Source organism: Myotis daubentonii, chromosome 3 (assembly GCF_963259705.1).
Source record: "Myotis daubentonii chromosome 3, mMyoDau2.1, whole genome shotgun sequence".
NCBI lineage: Eukaryota > Metazoa > Chordata > Mammalia > Chiroptera > Vespertilionidae > Myotis > Myotis daubentonii.
Genome location: NC_081842.1, coordinates 156,389,820 through 156,409,637, shown reverse-complemented (window position 1 = coordinate 156,409,637; position 19,818 = coordinate 156,389,820). Strand labels below are relative to the sequence as shown.

The following is a 19,818-nucleotide window of genomic DNA, read 5'->3' as shown; positions in this document are numbered from 1 at the left end:
ATTCTATTAATTTTCTATGTAGACCACCATATCATCAATTAGTGATAATTTTATCTTTTTTCCCTAATCCATCACCTATTTATATGTATTAATTCAATTTGAAAATGGTATGCTGGGACAAAAAGATTAAAAATTCAATATTTATTAGATTTTTCAAAGCCTTATAAAACTAATAGAAGAAAATGGCATCTAAATTAAAGAAAATGTGCATCAACAAAATCAAAATTTTCCTAAAAATAATGGTAACAGACAACACAGATTCTACGATAACTATTTTGATGTCTATAAACTCTTTTCCTTGGGATTTCTCTCTTGGCGAATGTGGTCAAGAAACAGAAGGCCAGTCTGAGTCCTGAAGCTTATGGATAGTTCCCTGTTTGTAGCCCCAATACAGGGATTTAGCTGTTTCTGGTCCAGCTCTGAGCCATGCAGCCACCACGAGCCGTTTGCATCAGAATTACCTTGCGTGCCTGATAAAAACAAAGAGTCCTGATCTCACCCTCGCACTTGAAAACTAAGAAATCTTTGCTGATATTACCGGCACATCCACCATTTTCATGTGAACCCGCCCCTCCAATGATTCTGTCTACAAGCTTGTGAATCATGATGTCAGGGGCAGAGAGCAGAGAACCTGACCTCTAGACAAATGGACATCACCAACCAAGTCTAATAGCCCCCTCTCCTCCTTGCTGCCCAGTCTAGAAACCTGGGAGAAGAAAGGGAGACTTCTGTTCTCCAGTCCTTCTTACAAGAACCTTGACATTCTTTATGGCACATACACGTAAAGGGAAACCATGAAAACCACCGGCCCATAATTTATCTGCCTGCCCAGAGCAAGCAATTGTACTGGTTTGAGGACAGTTCAAAAAAAGTCAGTGCTGTTTCTTTCAGAAAATAGAGATACTCTCTCATGATCATCCTTCCTAAAAACTAGGCCCTGAAATTATCAGGGACACCCTCCTGCCAGAGTAGGAAAGCTTGGAGAATCAGGAGACTCACGAAGGTGCCACGTCACTGGTTTTAATTCCACAGCAGGAACATGACTTCAGGGCCAAGCAAAACCCCAGGCCCAGCCCTGGGTCAGTGGTTTTATGTTCCCATCGAAGTATTAATGCTAGTCCAAAAATCTCGCAAGGAGTACAGAAACTTATTTACCAGACAATAAACACAACTTAAAATTCACATTGCATTCTAGTAAATTCTGAAAATGATCATGATACAAATATTACAACTAAGGAAAAAAACTCACCTAGAGGTTTAGGTATTTTTATTTCTAAAAAACCAAAGGCACTACAAACATAGCTTATATTTGTTGTATTATCTCACATTTCAACACCTAGAGTCATTGTTATGGTCATGATTAAATAAAGATTTTAGAGTCTCAAGGCTATCTTCATTTAGCCCTTAAACCAAAATAAGAAATTGACAAATTAGCTTCCTTAAAAAAAAAAAAAAGAGTTTGCTTTGAGAAAACATTTATTGCACATCATTGAGTTCATTTCTATTTGAACAAACAGTATACAAAACAAAGATTCATGTTGGGAAAATCCCTGAAACTTTGGATCAGCATTTTGCAAGGATAGAGACTTTGGTTCTGTGTCTTTTAAAGGCATACATTTCCCACTTATTTTAAAATTTTGAGGAGAGCTGTTTTATAAAATGTTTTAAATGTGAGTTATGGAACCTCTCCCCACAAAACAACAGTTCCCAACCCTAAAATGCTGCTCCTTTCTGAGGCTGAATGTGCCTGTGAAGGGCACACAGTGCATCAGTGTCCACAAGGCCATGCAGGTACTGATAATGTCATCCTTGTGGGATAGAACATGCCTTGGAATGTGCTTTAAATTTTCATAAATGTATAAGATATTCTTTCAACTTTTTACTTTAACACCGAAGGAGAAAACGTATACATGAATACTAAAACACCAGATCCTCTCCAGAACTATAAGAAGCATATAACAGATTCACAAATACTGGAGTGTTAGTCAGTGATGGTTGTTTCCTATTCTGGCCTGGTCTTACAAAGCAATGATTACTGGATATACAGCAACATCCTCTCTCTCTCACCAGCAGGCCCAGTCCAGGCAATGTTTTCCACTGATGACGCAATCAGCACAGTCCGAATCACTGTAAGCAAGAGGCTAAGAGCTAGAGTAAAGAGTGGTATGGAGCCCTGGCCAGTTTGGCTCAGTGGGTAGAGCATCAATCAACCAGTGGACTGAAAGGTCCCAGGTTCAATGCTGGTCAAGGGCACGTACTACCTCGGTTGCAGGCTCAATCCCCAGTCCCTGTCAGGGAGATGGATGTTTCTCTCTCTCTGTCTCTCCCCCTCCCTTCCACTCTGTCTAAAAATCAGTGGAAAAAATACCCTCGGATGAGGATTAAGAACAGCAACAACAACAACGAAGAGTGGCATAGAAAAACACCTTCTAAAGCTATGGCAAAATAAAGAACGAATAAGAAGCCAATAGCTTCACTAATCAAAGGTAGTGGTTTTTTTTTTTTAAATAAACTCAACATAAAGCTAAAAAGACAATAATTATTGCTTTTAAATTATAAACCTAATGCATTCTTAATGAATTATAGCTATCAATTTGTTCAAAATGATAGTCTTCAAACATACTCCACCAGATCTTAAAATATCCATATAGTTTCCCAACTCAGCTGCACATCATATTTTCCTCCAGAGCCCAGATAAGCCTGAGGGCTACTTTGTACAACAGCAGAATATAGATCCTGGAGGTTCGTCGTCTAATCTGTACTTTCCAGAGTTGGGTAGATCTTTGCACTCTGCTATAAATGTCCGAAGTCTGGTTTCTGGGAAGCCATCCTGCTGGTAATGCTGTGCAGAAGAATAAAAATAACAGCTCTCATTAATGAATCCCTTGAAACAGCTTTATTCCTAATTTAAAATAGCTCATTAGGCAAGGGAGATCTTTCTAGAGGGTCAGTGTAGTCACTTCCAAGTATTTTCAGGGAGATGTCATAGGTTTGGCTAAAGTACAGGGTGTCTGGGATTCAGCAGTGCCCTCCTGGCCTCTCCTTTGTGGGTCTGGTTCAACCTAAAATGAGCATGTTGAGTCTGAGTCCCTCTGAGCCCTCCTTCCCGGAAACAGCCAGTCCTGCTCCCAGTCTGAGAACCTCGCCCTACAGCCCATGACTTGGAGGCTAATGTGTAGCAGGCACCTTGGCTGGACCCAGTGGCCCAGCTGATGCATATTAACAATGATGTTGCTGGGAGCTGAGGGGTGGGCATACCTAGCCTTCCTCAGCCCAGCCCTGAATGGTCCTAAGCTGGTCCAGGTGTCTGAACAAAGGCCTGAGTGCTGTGAGGGACCTTTCCAGTCTGCACACCCTTTGGGAGTCTCTCTTCTGGTCAGAAAGCCTTGTTTAAGGGCCTCATATTTATATCAGTTTGGGGATCTAAGACTCGAGAAGGTGCCCTTACCACAAAGGATCAGAAATAACTCAGCGTTCCCATTTGGAAGTGCTCTGAGCGCACGAAAAGAAGTTAACATCTAAACTATGAGTCTCAAGTTGTGTTATGGAAAGTTGTCAAGTCATGTTACCCTTAGAGATAGTGGATGTCGCCTTTAAAGAACATACAGTTCTCTGCATGCAGAGTGGAAGGTGGTAGATTATTAGAGCATCATGGGAAGGGATTTGGACAGGTACAACTACATTCTTTCCCAGTCGCCGTGGTGACACTAAGCACAAATCTGCCAAACAAGCAGTCAGCTCCTGAAATCTGATTCAGTGAGCATGCAGTCATGGCCCTGGCTTCCTGAGCAAAGTTTTCATAATTATCAACTCGTAATGCATCAACTCCCAGTCCCTGGTCCATCTCATTTCATTCCGCCTCTCATACCCAGGAAGAAAAGTCCCCAAGTGAAAGTGCCTATGCCAGTAGTGTACCTAGCAATACAAGGTTATTCGAAATTTAAACCTATCTGGATGTTTATTCTGCCTTTCCATATTTCACAGGGCTTAAATGGATTTTTTTAAAATGCCCCTTCTGAATGATAATACAAATCATAACAGCTTTTTAAATCAAGTTTCCAACTGGGGAGGGGACCATGCAAAGGAGTAATGAGTTCAGTGACAGCACATTCCAAACGAAGAGGTCAATTTTTCTTTATAAAACTGGATTTTAAAAGTTCCCCACCCCAGCAGCAGCAGGGCAGCTGGTCCTGAGGTCAGCTGTAGCTGGTTTTATTGCTTTTCTGAAACTAAAATACAACTGAAGCCTAGATGTTATTTCTAGGGTGAAAGGTCAGGGGGTCCAAATCGCATGACCAGCGATATGCTAGGAGAAGAAAGGCTACCCTGGTGGCAAGGTCCCACCCTACAATTGTCTTTTGCTGGGTAAACACAATCTACCTGCCCATTATCCTTGCTCCACAAATGTCTCGCTGCCTACCACAGAATGAACTGCAAAAAATGACCTAAGTGATGTGAGATTAATGCCATCGGTACCTTCTTTTTCTATATTATCAATACACTAAGAGGCCCGATGAACGGATTCGTGCACAGGTGGGGTCCCTCAGCCTGGCCTGCACCCTCTTGCAATCCGGGACGCCTTGGGGGATGTGGCAGTGCCAAAGCAGCAGGCGGAAGGGGAGGAGCCCCAGCCGGGGCCAGGCATAGCTCCAATGTCGCTCATCCTGGCCCCGCTGCGCCTACCACCACCACTGCTCAATAGCACTGCCGCTGAGGCAGGAGAGGCTCCCGCCACCGCAGCTGTGCTCGCCAGCCGTGAGCCCGGCTTCTGGTTGAGCGGTGCTCCCACTATGGGAGCGCACTGACCACCAGGGGGCAGCTCCTGCATTGAGCTTCTGCCCCCTGGTGGTCAGTGTGCGCCATAGCAACCAGTCAACTGGTTGTTCTGGTTGTTCCAGTTGTAATGGTTGCTTAGGCTTTTATATATATAAATTATTTCTTCTCTCTCTCTTTTTTTCTTTTTTTTAATGACTTCGTATTTTACTTTTGACTTTAAACTTCCATGTCCTTTTTCTTTTTTCAACTTTCCTATTCACTTCCAGATCTCTTCTGTGTTGTTCCTTATAAACATAGGTCTATTCAACAAGTTACCTTGGAAATTGCAGCTAATATTTGTCTTCTCAAATTCAGAGATTTAATTTATATAGAAATTAAAATTTTCCATTGGATTAATGTAAAAAAAAAAAAGTTCACCACTCCAAATTCTGGCTTTCTGGAAGGTCATCTGCTGTACTCACACAATACTTACTAATCCTTATAATTTTAGTAAAAAGCACAATTACATGAAGACAAAACTTCCAACATTCTACACTTCTATTTCTTCTTCATTTCTGTTTCTCAGTATCTAAAACTGAAGTCCTTCTTCTCTACCTTGAAGAAATTAACATTCCATTAATTCCCCTCCCCCATAGGTACTATATGTTATTGTCACTCCACAAATTCTAGGAAAATGCTGCCACTTATGGCTACTGATGAGCCTACCTTGATTGTTTCATATGTATCAGTGATCAGTGCAATGAAAAGACTTAAAATCATATATACAAAGAGGCTGATGAACGTGTAGAGGTAAAGTCTGCTAAATAGCCAGACCAAGTAACTTTTCTGGTGCATTCCTGCAAACGTCGCAAACATGTCATCTCCATTTATCAGAGAGAAAAGGCACTCGGAAACCAAGTTCAGAGAACGGAACTGAAAAAAAAAGAGAAAAATGCACTTTATTCCATGCTCCTTCCCCTGGGAGACTTCATTCATGACATCATATTAAAAACTAGTGGCCCGGTGCACTGATTCGTGCACATGGAAAGGAAATTAAATAAAAGAAATATTTTAATATCATTATTTGCCCTTTCTCTATAATAGAAGTATCAACCAAATTCATGATCAACAATGACAGCTAGAAACACACGTGCAATTTGCACCAGCAAGAACTTTATATGTATCACGCATATGTGAATCAACTTAGCCTAATATGCAAATTGACTGAACCGTGGAATGACCGGTCACTATGACGTGCACTGACCACCAAGGGGCAGACACTCAACACAGGAGCTGCCCCCTGGTGGTCATTGCACTCCCACAGGGGGAGTGCTGCTCAGCCAGAATCTGGGCTCATGACTGGCAAGCACAGCGGCGGTGGCGGGAGCCTCTCCTGCCTCTGTGGCAGCACTAAGGATGTCCAACTGACGGTGTAGGCCCAGGGGAAAGCAGGCCTAAGCCATCAGTCAGACATCCCCCAAGAGCTCCCAGACTGCAGGCCATGCTGAGGGACACCCCCAAGTGCATGAATTTCATGCACCAGGCTTCTAGTATAGAATAAACTTGCTTAATTAGACCTGCTTTCTGATTTCGCTAAACTTTTTCCAGCCCAGTGAAGCACCCCAACTTCTCGTTCAGGTAATTGTCAGCAACACAGCAGTAAATATCAACAAGAAGCAGATTATTACTATAGATCATGCAGGGATCTACATGGTAAAATATTTAACTGTAGCAGTGTTTGACTATATTCTGCGCAGTGAGAAAACCTGAAGTCATTTTCAAGGTCCACCATTTCTTACTTCTTTTCAGTGGGGTCAAGTTTCTAAACTTTCTAAATCTCCATTTTCTGGCTAATGAAAATAGGATTCCACTGTATCCCCTATCTACCTACTTCAGGACTTCTGTGAGGATCAAATGAGATGAGACATGGGAAAACGCTTCACAGACATTTGGTTAAAGTGTGAGATGTTTGCACCTGGCTATAAAGCAAGTTGTGTTCCTGGGATGAAGAAACTGCAAGGAGGCTAGTTGTCACTAGGGAGAGGAAGCCCGATGTTGCTATGTGACATCACTACCCAGCGCCCACAGCCACCGTTTCCGGGGTGGGCTGGGCTGTGGGCCGCATTTTGTGCCATGGCAGTCTCGGCTGCAATTTGGTGGGCTGTCGCTCTGGGGTGGTGGCAGGGCCTGTGTCCCACTTGGGAGAAGCCGAGTGTTGCTTTGTCAGTACCAGGTCCATGCTGCCGTTTCTCTGTAAATGGCCAGTGCACATCACAGCAGCTCCTGCGTTGAGCATCTGCCCCCTAGTGGTCAGGGCACGTCATAGCAACTGGTCGGACAGGTGGAGGGACACTTAGCTTATTAGCCTAGTATATAGATAACTAGAGGCCTGGTGCATGAAATTCATGAACTGGGGGGAGGGATCCCTCAGCCCGGCCTGTGCCCTCCCGCAGTCCGGGACCCCTCGCTCCTTACTGCCTGCCTACTCGCTGCTCCTTACTGCTCAGCTTGCTGCTCCTTAGTGCTGCCGCTGCCGTGGAGGCGGGAAAGGCTTCCGTCACCACCACTGCACTTGCCAGCGTGTGCCTGGCTTCTGGCTGAGAGGCACTCCCCCTGTGGGAGCGCACTGACCACCAGGGGGCAGCTCCTATGTTGAGTGTCTGCCCCCTGGTGGTCAGTGCACGTCATAGTGGCCGGTCGTTTTGCCGGTCATTCCGCTGTTTGGTCAATTTACATATTGGGCTTTTATTATATAGGATGTGGCCAGATATGCCAAGTTACCCTTTCAAACCAATAACCTGAAGTAACTACATGCATTTGCTTGGCGATACACACAACATGTACTGGCCTACATTTTTCCTGGGACAGGCAGCTGCTTCACGATGCTCTGTTAATAGGAGCAGGCTGAACTGGAGGCAGAAAGGGCGTGGTCTCTGCCTTCAGGGGTTTTGTGAGACAAGCCTTATCCTCCCCTTTACCTTCAAGGAAAGAGATCCTTGAAACACTCCTGAGAAACCCAGATCCCAACCATGCATGGTCATACTTCTCGTTTTAAAGTTCTTGCCACTTAAGATAATAGCATTCTGGTTAAGACTATAACTCCAGTAACAAATATTCCTACAAGTTTTCCCTGTACTACTTTTTAAATAAAATCCCATTTTGAGACACCTTACCTAAACAGCCTAATATATACTGATGAATCAAACTGACAAAACTTGACTTCACTGGTGATAAAAACGACTTAACTATTTGGCATACTCCACTAAAGAAATTGAGGATGTTGAGTGAATCGATTCTTCTCTCAAGTTGGTCACCCCTTATTGGTTTATACACATGGCAATAAATATACTACCTTCAACATATGAAGGCTGAGTCACAACATAAAAGGAGTCCATTTGAAAGGAGGAAACAAGCCACTGGCACTATTCTAAGAACTTCCTGGTCCCAAGGTGACTGGTTGTGGAGCAGTTACCTTTTCATGGTAAGGTCCCAGCACAATCCATCCACAGAAGCAATAGCCAAAATAGATCACAGCCGCACAGCAGCAGAACCTCATGACACTGGGCAGCGCTGCCTGAAGGGTCAGGATAAGGAGCTGAGAAAGTGAGAGAGGTCGTTAGCATCCTTTTGTCCTTCAGCCAAAGCTGCGCAATAACAGTGAAAGGGAGAAAGACCAGCAGCACTGAGGGCCTTGGAACGTCTTACATTGTACTTGTGGAAGAAACTGAGGTATCGGATGACGCCCAGCCACACAAGCAACGTGGAGGTCCCGAGAAGTATGCTGCAGACGTCATAACTTGTTAGACTCTAAAACACAGTGGGGAAAAGGAATCAGAAATTCCCATGAGCAGGAACTGTCTATTGGGCAGCTATGAGTTGGTCACTGTCCCAGGGGCTAAGGACAGAGCAGTGAACAGGCAAAATTTCCTACATTCATGAAGCTTCCCTCCTCATGAGGGGGGAGAGATGGCAGCAATACATTCATGAGCACCTGATACATTAGCTGATGTGCAAAGGAGGAAATTCAGGAGATAAGAAATGCGTAGGAGGTTGCATTTTAAGAAGGGTGATGAGGAAAGGTCTCACTGAAAAGAGGCAGCACTTGAGCAAAGACCTGGAGGGAGTGAGGAGCAAACCAACAAAATCAAGGGGAAGAGCTTTCCAGGCACAGGAGCCAGCAAGTGCCAAGGCCCCGACGCAGGAGGGCACCTGGCAAGATAGTGAGTCTGGCTGGAGTGAGTGATGGGGATATGTATGAAGTCAGAGGTAAGGAGGCAGGTAGTTAGGGTCTCAGGGATAATTTAACAACTTTATATTTATTCTGAATAGGGGAGGGGGATTTGAGATCTCTGAACAGCAGTGATATGATAAAATATTGGCTGCTATGGTTGAGCGCAGCTTGTTGGAGGAGTGAGAAGGCTGTTGCAATAATATAAGTGAGAGCTGATAGTGACTTAGTGGTGGAGATGATGAGGTAATTTTTGAAGGTAGATCAATAGGATTTCCTCTTGGATTCGAGGAGCTTGAGAGGGGATTAGTAAAAGAGAAGCGTCGAGGATGAATCAATGACTCTTGTCTTGAGCAACTGAAAATAGTTGGTATTTAACTGAACTTAGAAAAGAGAAGCAAGTTTGGACCGTGGAAGTGGGGGATCTTAGGAATTCTGTTTTAGATATGTTACATTTGAGAGGCCAAATAGATACTCGAGTGAAGATGTGGAATAGACAGCTAGAAATGTGAGACAAGTTGAGGGCAGAATTCCAAGCTGGAAACACAAATGTGGAAATCACTGGCATGGAACAGAATGAGGTCACCAAGACAGTGGCAGAAAATAAAACATGTCCCAGTGCTACGCTTTGAAGTCGTCACTTTAATAGGTTGGAGAGATGAGAGGAAACTGGCGAAGGAAAGTCAGGAGACCAGCCCAAGATCTAGGAGGAACACCAGGAAAATGATACCCAGCAAAAAAGAAAAAAAAGGTGCATCAACAAAGAGGGAGTGTTGACAGTGTTAAAAGCTGAAGGGTAAATAATTGAAATAATGGATTATTGGACTTAGCAACATGGGAGGTCCTTGGAAAGACACTTTCGGTGGAATGGCAGGCAGCCTGGTTGGAACAGATATGAGAGAGAATGGGAGGAGCAGAATCAGAAACAAGATGAACTACTCTTTTGAGGTCTTTTGCCATATAAAGAGGAGCAGAAAATGAGGAAGTAACTTGGGGGAATGGGTTGATATTTTGTCTTTCTAGAAAGGAGAGAAAAACATACTGATGAGAATGACAGCATAGAGAGTGGGAGATGGATGATGTACAAGGAAAGGGAGAAGCGTGGGGGGAGCTGTGCCCGTAAATAAGAAATGGGGACAGCATGTGGTCCACATATGGAGAAGTAGGACTTGGATAATAGCCTAAATAATAAATCCTCCATAACAGAAAACACGGGACATGTGGGCACTGATGCTGGTCGATAGATAAATGAAGTGGGAGTTTGTGGAATTTTCACTTTTTTCCTATTGTTCTTATGAAATAGGAAATGAGGTCACCAGCTGAGAGTGGGGATGAGGCAGGGGAGTTAGAGCTTTCGGAAGAGAAGAAAACATGAAATTATCATTTATAAGATGGGGGTAGTGGGTGGTCTAGAAAACTGTGGAAAGGTTGTTGGGTGCCATTAAGAGCTTATTGAGGTTAAGGATAGTTGAGGTTGGTATGAATGAAGATTTACTGCAAATCTTCCCCCATCCTCCTCCCCCGAAGTTAAACGTCTATTCTGATGATTTATACAACAGCTATGACATGGTGGCAGCGGCCCCGTGTCAACGTAAACCTATTCTCTCCTTCTGAGGCACATGCCCGGGCTCTACTCCCCAGCACCACTTGCAGCTGGATGTGACTAAATTCTCTCCAGTGGAACGTGAACAGAAGTGAAGGCTACCACACTAGAGCCAAGGCTGTAGACTGTGGGAAGGCTACCACCAGACCAGACCAGACCAGACCAGGCCATGTTTTCCCTTCCACGGGCTGCAGCCTGTTGGTGAGATGACCCAACATCAATCATGTAGTCTGGGCAAGCCCATAATGGCTGGCAGAAAAACAAGATGGGAGAAACTTGGGTCCTTGCATGACTGCATGGAGCTGAGCAACCCACCAACCTGGAAAACCCACCCTGACTGTTACGTGAGGGAGAAATAAGCTCCTATCTTTTCTGAGCCATTGCATTTGGGGGTCTCTGCCCAGGAATCTGAATCACAACAGGCTTATACTCATATTTAGTTACAGCCAAGGTTGGAAAAGTGTAAATTTGAGCAAAATTAGTTCGAATAATATTAGATTTTTTTAAATTTGATCTTTGCTTTGGAAGAGAGGGTTGATTTCTAGTCTGAGCAAACTCAGAATGGAAAGCCCTGTACCCATCAATGGGAAAGATAAGAATATATCAACATTCTCAATCTGAAGGAAAGAACTACAGCACTTACGTAGTCATAGCTTGGCCTCAGTCTGCACCCCCAGCCCTACTCTTTTTTTGTTGAAGATTCTGGGATTTCTTGTAAGAATAACTAAAAACACCTCTTGCCTTAGCTATCTTGGTGCGTTTATGAATTTTGGTATGTGTAAGAATACACAGGTCCCACCCCAGAGTTCAGATTCAGTAGGTGAAACGTGAGCATTTTTACCAGCTCCCCAAATGATTCTGATGCCGACGTTTATGGATCACACTTTGAAAGACTCTGTCTAAAAGATTTCCTGACTAGACTTAAGAAAATTGTTGCTATCAGTTCCAAGCTTAGTCAATGCAATGTTTGAAAGAAATCATTTACTCTACAAATTCTTACAATCTGGAAAAATAAATTACTATTAATGCAAAGCTGATATTAACAATGGCATAAAGAGGAAAAAAAAGTTTACCTTGGCTTGGATTTCCATTTTCAGAATTGATCCAATGATTGTCAATAAGTCACTAATAATAATCAAAATGTACCATCCATTGACAAATTCCATTCGATCAGAAACGGAAACCTCCTTCTTATAATGGAGGAGGAAAAAATTGACAAATTCCTTTAGGGGGAAGTGGGAAAGCACAGTGAGTTTCTCTGTTGATCAACATGGCTGTAACATTCCTAGAAAAGCAACAACCCCTACCTGTTGCAGCTGAATTCCTTTAATCACAGATCGAAAGCACAGGATTAACGAAGTCAAGCACATCAGGATAACAAAGCCATCAAAGATCATCATGTAATGAGTGTTTCTCTGAACTGGAAGGAAAAGGATTACCTGTTTATGAAGTGGGACATTAATACAGTGACAGCTACTTTTTTTTCTTTTCATTTTTAGCCTCACTTATTTTAACTGCTGTGCTGCACACCAGTTATAGATGTAAAACACGATAAAGGGCACTCAGATTGTAATCTGTTCTTCCCTACTGGGAACAATTCTTCAAGTCCTCTTTGTACTTGGGGGGATTATAAGTATTTTTTTTAGTAAGGAGTGGACCAATGAAGGCAGATGGAGAAAGCAGGAAAAGTCATTTCAGTTATTAATAATTTATGTATTACCAGGAACATCAGATAACTACAATGAATTGACCTACTTGCAGAGAACTAGAGACTCGGAAGTAGTACAATTAGTACAATTCTTTCATCCGATGCTCCACCTATCCATGAGACCAGTAATTTAATAACCATTTTGGAAAACAAGTAAAATGTATCAGTTACCTGATCCAGAAACATGCCAGTCTTTACATTCTCTGATGGAAATGTCATTATCTAAACTTATCTTAATTCTCCCACTGTGGGCTTTATTGTCAAATGTGATCTGCAAAGAAAAAGAAAAAGGATCAAAAACATACCTGTAGTATTTGAAGCCAAGGTACCTCCAAGCATTAATTAGGAAACAATTCTTTCGGTGCGAGAGGAGACCCAGCGTCTCATCCCTGCCCGATTGCTAACTCTGTTCAACCTTGATAAGTTCACTTTATTTCTCTGTAAAATGAAAAGTTTGAACTACATCTTCTACAGAGAACTTTCAGCCTCTAAAGTCCTATCTGCTAGGACAGTATTCCAGCCCTGGGAACTTCTAAAACAAGAGAACTTCCCCACCTTCCCATTCTAAGTACAAAGCTTCCAGTTATAAAATAAATCAGCCATGGAGAGGTAGTGTACAGCACAGGAAATAGAGTTAATAATATTGCAATAACTTTGCATGGTGACAGATGGCTACTAGGCTTGGGGTGGTGATCACCTCTTAGGGTACAAGAATGTTGAATCACTGTTTTGCACACCGGAAACTAATATTATGTGCCAACTACACTTTAATAATTTTTTTAAAAGCTCGTAAAAGTGTGCTTTCCCCCACCTTCCAGTAGGTCCTCCGCTAGGAATAGATTTTTAGCACATTACAATTCTTCCTAACACAAGAGGTTCATTTTTCTGTCTTGAAACATTTTAAGTGAAACTCTTTAAAATTTTCTTTCTGGATCTAGATTTCTTAGTCATTCTAGAACCATGTGTACTGCCAAGAATGTGGCCCCAGGGAATCGACAGCCACTTCTTGCCTCAAGGATTACTATTCAGGACACGGGTACAGAGCCGGACAAAGCCACGCCAGAACACCTTCCAGAGCCCTTCTCCGTTTCCCCTCTAGCTTCCTCCACTTTCCCCATGAAGAGACCATCTGTCTTTTTGTTGCTGTTGTTTTTAAGTGCCTTCTCTCTCAAGTTCTTTTAAAAATCTGTCATTTAAATGATTTTTTAAAAATATATTTTTATTGATTTCAGAGAAGAATGGAGAGGGATAGAAAAATCAATGATGAGAGAATCATTGATTGACTGCTTCCCAAATGCCCTCTACTGGGGATCCAGCGAGCAACCTGGACATGTACCCTGAACAGGAATTGAACGGTGACCTCCTGGTTTGGAGGTCGTCGCTCAAGCACTGATGCCAGCCGGGCCATTTAAATGAGTTTTATTGCACCTTCTTCATGTGGGATAATCAGATATCACTTCAAATATAAGATGTCAAATAAACGTATTTAACAAAGTCTGGTCACTTTGTCTCCTCATGCTGGATTGTAAGCTTCTTTCCTTGACAAGCAATTCGGGCCATTGTCCGTGTCTGTCCATCTCCATGGCTGCTGGAGGACCCAGCCCACAACCTCACTCAAGGAAGATGTTCAGTATTACTTGAATGAGTTCCCTTTGCAAAAGGGAAACCATGTTTTCCCACAAAAGAGCCTTAGAGTTTTAGCAACATTAGGTGCTAACTAAACATCTGTTGAGTAAATACACTTTGGTTTCATGTCAATCACATCTTAGTAAGGTTTAGAAGAATCTGAATTCTTTAAGCAAAGAAGAAAAATTAGTGGATGGGATTCACAACATATTAGATAGTACAGGGGAAAATATTAGTGGATTTGAAGACACAGCAATAGAAATTAATGAAACACAGAAGAAAAAAGACTAAAAAATGAAACAAAAAAAGAGAGCATTAATGAGCTGTGGGACAACTTCAAGTGCCAAAATACACATGTAATTAGAATCTCTGAACAGTGAGTGGGGGGAGAAACAGAAAAATATTTCAAGAACTAATGCTGAGTAAATGTCAAATATAATGAAAATTATAAACCCACAGAACCAAAATGTTCAATGAATACCATACACAAGAAATATAAAGAAAACACCAAGGAGTGTCACTATCAAATTGTTAAAACCTGATATAAAGATAAAAATGTAGAAACAGCTGGGGAGGGCGGGGGTGGGGGGCGAGGGGAGAAACACATCCCATAAAGAAGAACAAAGATGAAGATGACAGCAGATTTCTCATCAGAAACAATGCCAGCTAGAAGAACAGAGTCTTTAAAGTACAGAGGGGGGAAAACAAAACAGAATTCTATATCCACTGAAACTTCTTTTAAGAATGAGGGTGGCCGAAACCGGTTTGGCTCAGTGGATAGTGCGTCAGCCTGCGGACTGAGGGGTCCCGGGTTCGATTCCGGTCAAGGGCATGTGCCTTGGTTGCGGGCACGTCCCCAGTGGGAAGTGTGCAGGAGGTGGCTGGTCAATGTTTCTCTCTCATCGATGTTTCTAACTCTCTATCTCTCTCCTTTCCTCTCTGTAAAAACTCAATAAAATATATTTAAAAAAAAAAAAAAAGAAAAGAAAAGAAAAAAAAAGAATGAGGGTGAAGCCCTGGCTGGTTAACTCAGTTGGTTAGAGCATCATCCCAATATACCAAGGTTGCAGGTTCAAGCCCCAGTCGGGGCACATACAAAAATCAACCAATGAATGCATAAATAAGTGGAACAACAAGTCTCTCTCTCTCTCTCTTTCTCTCTTTCTCTCCTTTCCTCTCTCTAAAAATCATCAATCAATAAATACATTTAAAAATTAATATTTAAATATGAGTAAAAATAAAGGTAAAATACTTTTTCAGACCTAGAAAAGCTGAGAGAATTCATCACCAGCAGGCCTGCACTACAAGAAATGTTAAAAGAGGCCCTTCAGGCAGAAGGAAAATGATGCCAGATGGAAACCTGGAGTTACACAAAGGAATGAAGCACACTGGAAATGGTAACTAGGTGAGCAAATATAAATACTGTTTTCTTATTATTTAATTGGCTTCAAAAGATAATTGACTATTTAAAGCAAAAATGATAATACAAGTATTTGATAACACATCTGGAAAGTAACAATAAGGTAAAGGCCAAGATTAGAGAAATGGAAATATAGGGATGGGCAAAAGTAGGCTTACAGCTCTGACTACACAAAACACAGAGTTTATGCTTGTATTATTATTTATGTATTTATTATTATATTATTTATTATTATTATAACCTACTTTTGCCCACCCCTGTATATTGTTGTTAGGTTTTTTTTTTAAAATATATTCTTATTGATTTTAGAGAGAGGAAGGCAGAGGGAGAGAAAGATAGAAACATCGATGAGAGAGAAACATCTATTGGTTGCCTTCTGCACACCACCTCCCGGGGATCAGGCCGCAATCTGATTCCAGCCATGTGCCCAGACCTGGAATCCAACCATGACTACTGGTTCATGGGTTGACGCTCAACCACTGAGCAGTGTTGGCCAGGCAGTGATTAGATTTTTATACTATTCATGTAGTGGTATATCATCTGAATGTAGATTGTCATAAGTGAAATATGTGCATTATACACTCTAAAATAATACAACAGAGTTATAGCTAATAAGCTAACAAATGAGATATTTCATAATGATAAAAAAAGTCAGTTCAACTGAATGAAAGAATCCTAGATATTTATACACCTAATAAAGAGCTTCAACAGAGAAAGACAAGTATCACATGGTCTCATATGTGGAATCTAATGAACAAAATAAACTGATAAACAAAATAGACCCAGAGACATCGAAGCATGCAACAGACTGACATATTTCAGAGGGAAGTGGGGAGAGGTGGGGAAGAGATTAACCAAAGAACTTATATGTATATAAGCATAACCCTTGGACACAGTTAATAAATAGTGCAGTGAAGGCCTGGGGAGGGGGCAAGAGCAGAGCAGAGGGGCTCAATGGGGGAAATGGGGGGTAGCTGTAATGCTTTCAACAATCAAGACACATTTTTTAAAAAGAGCTTCAAAATACATGATGCAATAATTTATGAATAAATCTTAATGTACTACTTTTACATTATAAATCCATCCGGGCACACACAGAAAAGGTTTAATAAATAGCTGTTGAATGAATATACTATATACCAGATTCTTAGGTAGGTCCTTTATATATCTTATCTTCTATCTTGACAACAACTTTGTCCAGTAGGTGGGCATTAATTTCATTTAACAAATGAGAAAACTGAAGCTCAAACCAATTAAGTATTTTCCCTAAAGTTGCATAGTTACTAACTGGTGAGCTGGAATTAAAATCTAAGCTTCTCTGACGGCAAAGTCCCCGCATTTTACATCAGGTGCATGCTGCCTCAGTTCATGTTTACCTACGACAGTGAAGTTGCCCTAATGGCTTTTACTATTAAACTACCGTGTAAGATCTAAGTTCTACCACAGACCTATGAGATGCACTGTTAAATCCACAATGCACAGGCATAGCTGTGGTGATTCTACAATAATGGTGAAGATATAACATCTGCATGTGGCTAATAGGTCAAGATGCTTTTTCCACAATATTGAGTCATTTAAAAGGATTGCCTTTCACAAGTGTTTCGTTTATTCATTCAACAAATATTTGAGACCCCTACTATGTTCTTTGAGGGATGAAAAGATTTAATAAAATGGGTCCTGCCTTCAAGGAGCTTTCAATCTACAGAGTTGATGATAGATACCTAGACAACCTTAAAACAAAGAATAAGGTGGTAAGACCATAGAAAATACAAAAGCCAAATAAAAATCTGGGAGTTCAAAGCACAGAATGTGTTACTTTAAAATATATATATATATTTTATTGATTTCAGAGAGGAAGAGAGAGGGAGAAAAACAGAAATATCAATGATGAGAGCGAATCATTGATGGGCTGTCTCCTGCATGTCCCCTACCACGAATCAAGCTCACAACCCAGGCATGTGCCCTGACTAGGAACTGTGACTTTCTGGTACATAGGTTGACACTCAACCACTGAGACACACCAGCCAGGCCAGAATGTATTTCTAACTGAAGAATCACAAAAGGGTCCATGAAGAAGGTGTCACTTGAGCTAAGCCTTGAAGACATAAAAATTCTGAAAAGTTTCATTTCTCAATGAGAAAGCGAGAGAGAGAAGACAAGACAGTGAATAAGTCAATTTAAAAAAAAATCAAGTAATGTTGAAAATTCATAACTTGGTTAATATTAGGATCAAAACTTGCAGGTTAATTCAAAATAGTCTTAAGTATTACTGCTTTTTCTTATCAAATGTTATAAATAACTAGTGGCCCAGTACACGGATTTGTGCACATTGAAAGGAAATTAATTAGAAGGTAGAGGGTGGGGCAGGGAGGGGTGGGACTGGATGAGACCAGCCAGACACGCCCTGGAGCCAACCTCCCGCAGTCCCTCCCTGGCCTGCCACACCTGGGATGGCGCCACGGCTCGAAGGGCGTCTGCAGAGTGAGCGGGATCCCTTTGGCAGGTGGAGTCCATCGGGTTGGCCTGTGGAGACCAGGCTGAAACCAGCTCTCCGACATCCCCTGAGGGGTCCCAGAGTGCAAGGGGGCACTCTGCAAAGCTGCTGGTGCTTGGCAGCTCCTGCATTGAGTGTCTGCCCCCTGGTGGTCAGTTCACATCATACCTACCGGCCCATTGGATGGTCAGTCAGATGGTTGCTTAGCCTTTTATATATATACTAGAGGCCCAGTGCACAAAAATTTGTGCACTCGGGAGGAGGGGAGGCCCCTCAGCCTGGCCTGTGCCCTCTCACAGTCTGGGACCCCTTGGGAGATAATGACCTGCTGGCTTAGGCCTGCTCCCGGGTGGCAGAGGGCAGGCCCAATCCCTAGGTGCAGCCCCTGGTCTGGCTCAGAGCAGGGCCGATTGGGGAGTTGGGGCGCTGCACCCTGACATGCACAGAGCAAGGCGGTTTGGGAGGTTGCGATGTCACCCTCAGTCACGCTCAGGGTAGGGCCGATTGGGGGGTTGGGGCACCGCCCCCTGTCACACTCAAGGCAGGGTCGATGGGGAGGTTGCAGCACCACCCACTGTCACGCACAGAGCAGGGCAAATCCGGGGGTTGGGGCGCTGCCCCCTGTCACGCACAGAGCAGGGCCCATCAGGGGGGTTGGGGCTCCTTACCCTGTCACGCACAGAGCAGGGTTGATTAGGGGGTTGGGGAGCTCCCCCCTGTCACGCACAGAGCAGGGCCGATCAGGGGGTTGGGGCACCGCCACTCTCACACTCAGGGCAGGGCCGATGGGGAGGTTATGGCTCTACCTGCCGGGAGCCGGTCCATCCTTGCTGTTTCAAGGGACCTGGCATATATGGCATACGGTTCTTAATATGTTTGCTCACCTTCTTGGCGCTGTGTTTTAACCAAAGTCACCTCTCTGAGAAAGGTTGAATCCCCAGGTAGGGATTTTCCCCTGAAGTTAGGGAGGGAATAAAACCCCTCAACTAAGTGCCAGGCGGGTAATTAATCCCTTTAACTACGAACAATCATGCTTAAACTACATAATCTTTTCTCCCTGGAATGGAGATAAGAAACGCCCTAACCTTTGTAATAGAGATTGATAGGATTGAATCAACTGGTATAAATACAGATGTAACAAGACAGCAAGAGACAGAACTCAGAATCTAGAGACAGAAGACAGAACTCAGAACACAGAACTTAGGACACAGGGCTTGGAAGACAGGACCAAGAGAGATAGAGCCTAGGCACAGAACCTACACAGAACGTTCTCTAGGGACAGAAGAACTTTGCTGGAGAGAGCATGCCGGAGGATCCTGGAGAGGGACTGGCCTCAGAGCCTAGAGACAGAGCCTAGGGGGAGAACATGGCAAGGGATCCTGGACTGAACCTGACTACAGAGATTGGCAGGAGAACCTGACTGGAACCTGGACACTGACCCTGACTGGAGAGCCTGGACAGAACCTGGCTGGAGAACCTAGCGAGGAACATGGCTACAGAACCTCGCTGGAGATCCGAAGCAGAACCTCTCTGGAGATCCAGACCAGAACTTGGCTGGAGATCTGGGCTGGAGATCCTGGCTAGGCTGCTGATCAACTGAATGCTGTCTCCGTATCATTCCATCTTCGCCGACTCCGTCCACACCTTTGGGGACCCCTGGACCTGCTGGGGTTGGACCCCAGCATCTACCCTGTCACACACAGAGCAGGGCTGATCAGGGGGTTGGGGGGCTGCACCCTGTCCCACACAGAGCCGCAGGGCGATCAGGGGGTTGGGGAGCTGATCCCAGTGCCGGGAGGCCTCGCGGCTCTGCTGATCCCGGTGCTCAGAGGCATATTACCCTTTTACTATATAGGATAGAGGCCTGGTGCATGGGTGGGGATGGCTGGTTTGCCCTGAAGGGTGTCCTGGATCAGGGTGGGGGTCCCCACTGGGGTGCCTGGCCAGGCTGGGTGAGGAGATGATGGCTGTTTGCAGCTGGTCA

General features: G+C 43.4%; 1 protein-coding gene across 4 annotated transcripts in view; it reads right to left on the bottom strand.

Annotated features, from left to right (window-relative positions):
• Window positions 1-1,299: 1,299 nt before the first annotated feature.
• The window catches only part of MCOLN3 (mucolipin TRP cation channel 3), a 37,934-nt gene continuing 19,415 nt past the window's right edge, over window positions 1,300-19,818 (bottom strand). For 2 of the 4 annotated variants that reach the window (XM_059689016.1, XM_059689015.1), the window contains exons 7-13: window positions 12,466-12,565; window positions 11,894-12,006; window positions 11,660-11,809; window positions 8,461-8,562; window positions 8,228-8,350; window positions 5,482-5,688; window positions 1,300-2,842 (exon numbers count right to left, since the gene is read on the bottom strand). In XM_059689016.1, the coding sequence (XP_059544999.1) occupies window positions 2,708-2,842; window positions 5,482-5,688; window positions 8,228-8,350; window positions 8,461-8,562; window positions 11,660-11,809; window positions 11,894-12,006; window positions 12,466-12,565 (930 nt within the window). In that variant the 3' untranslated portion in view covers window positions 1,300-2,707. The remainder of the gene's footprint in view (window positions 2,843-5,481; window positions 5,689-8,227; window positions 8,351-8,460; window positions 8,563-11,659; window positions 11,810-11,893; window positions 12,007-12,465; window positions 12,566-19,818) is intronic. The other 2 variants (XM_059689017.1, XM_059689019.1) reach the window with 2 other exon arrangements.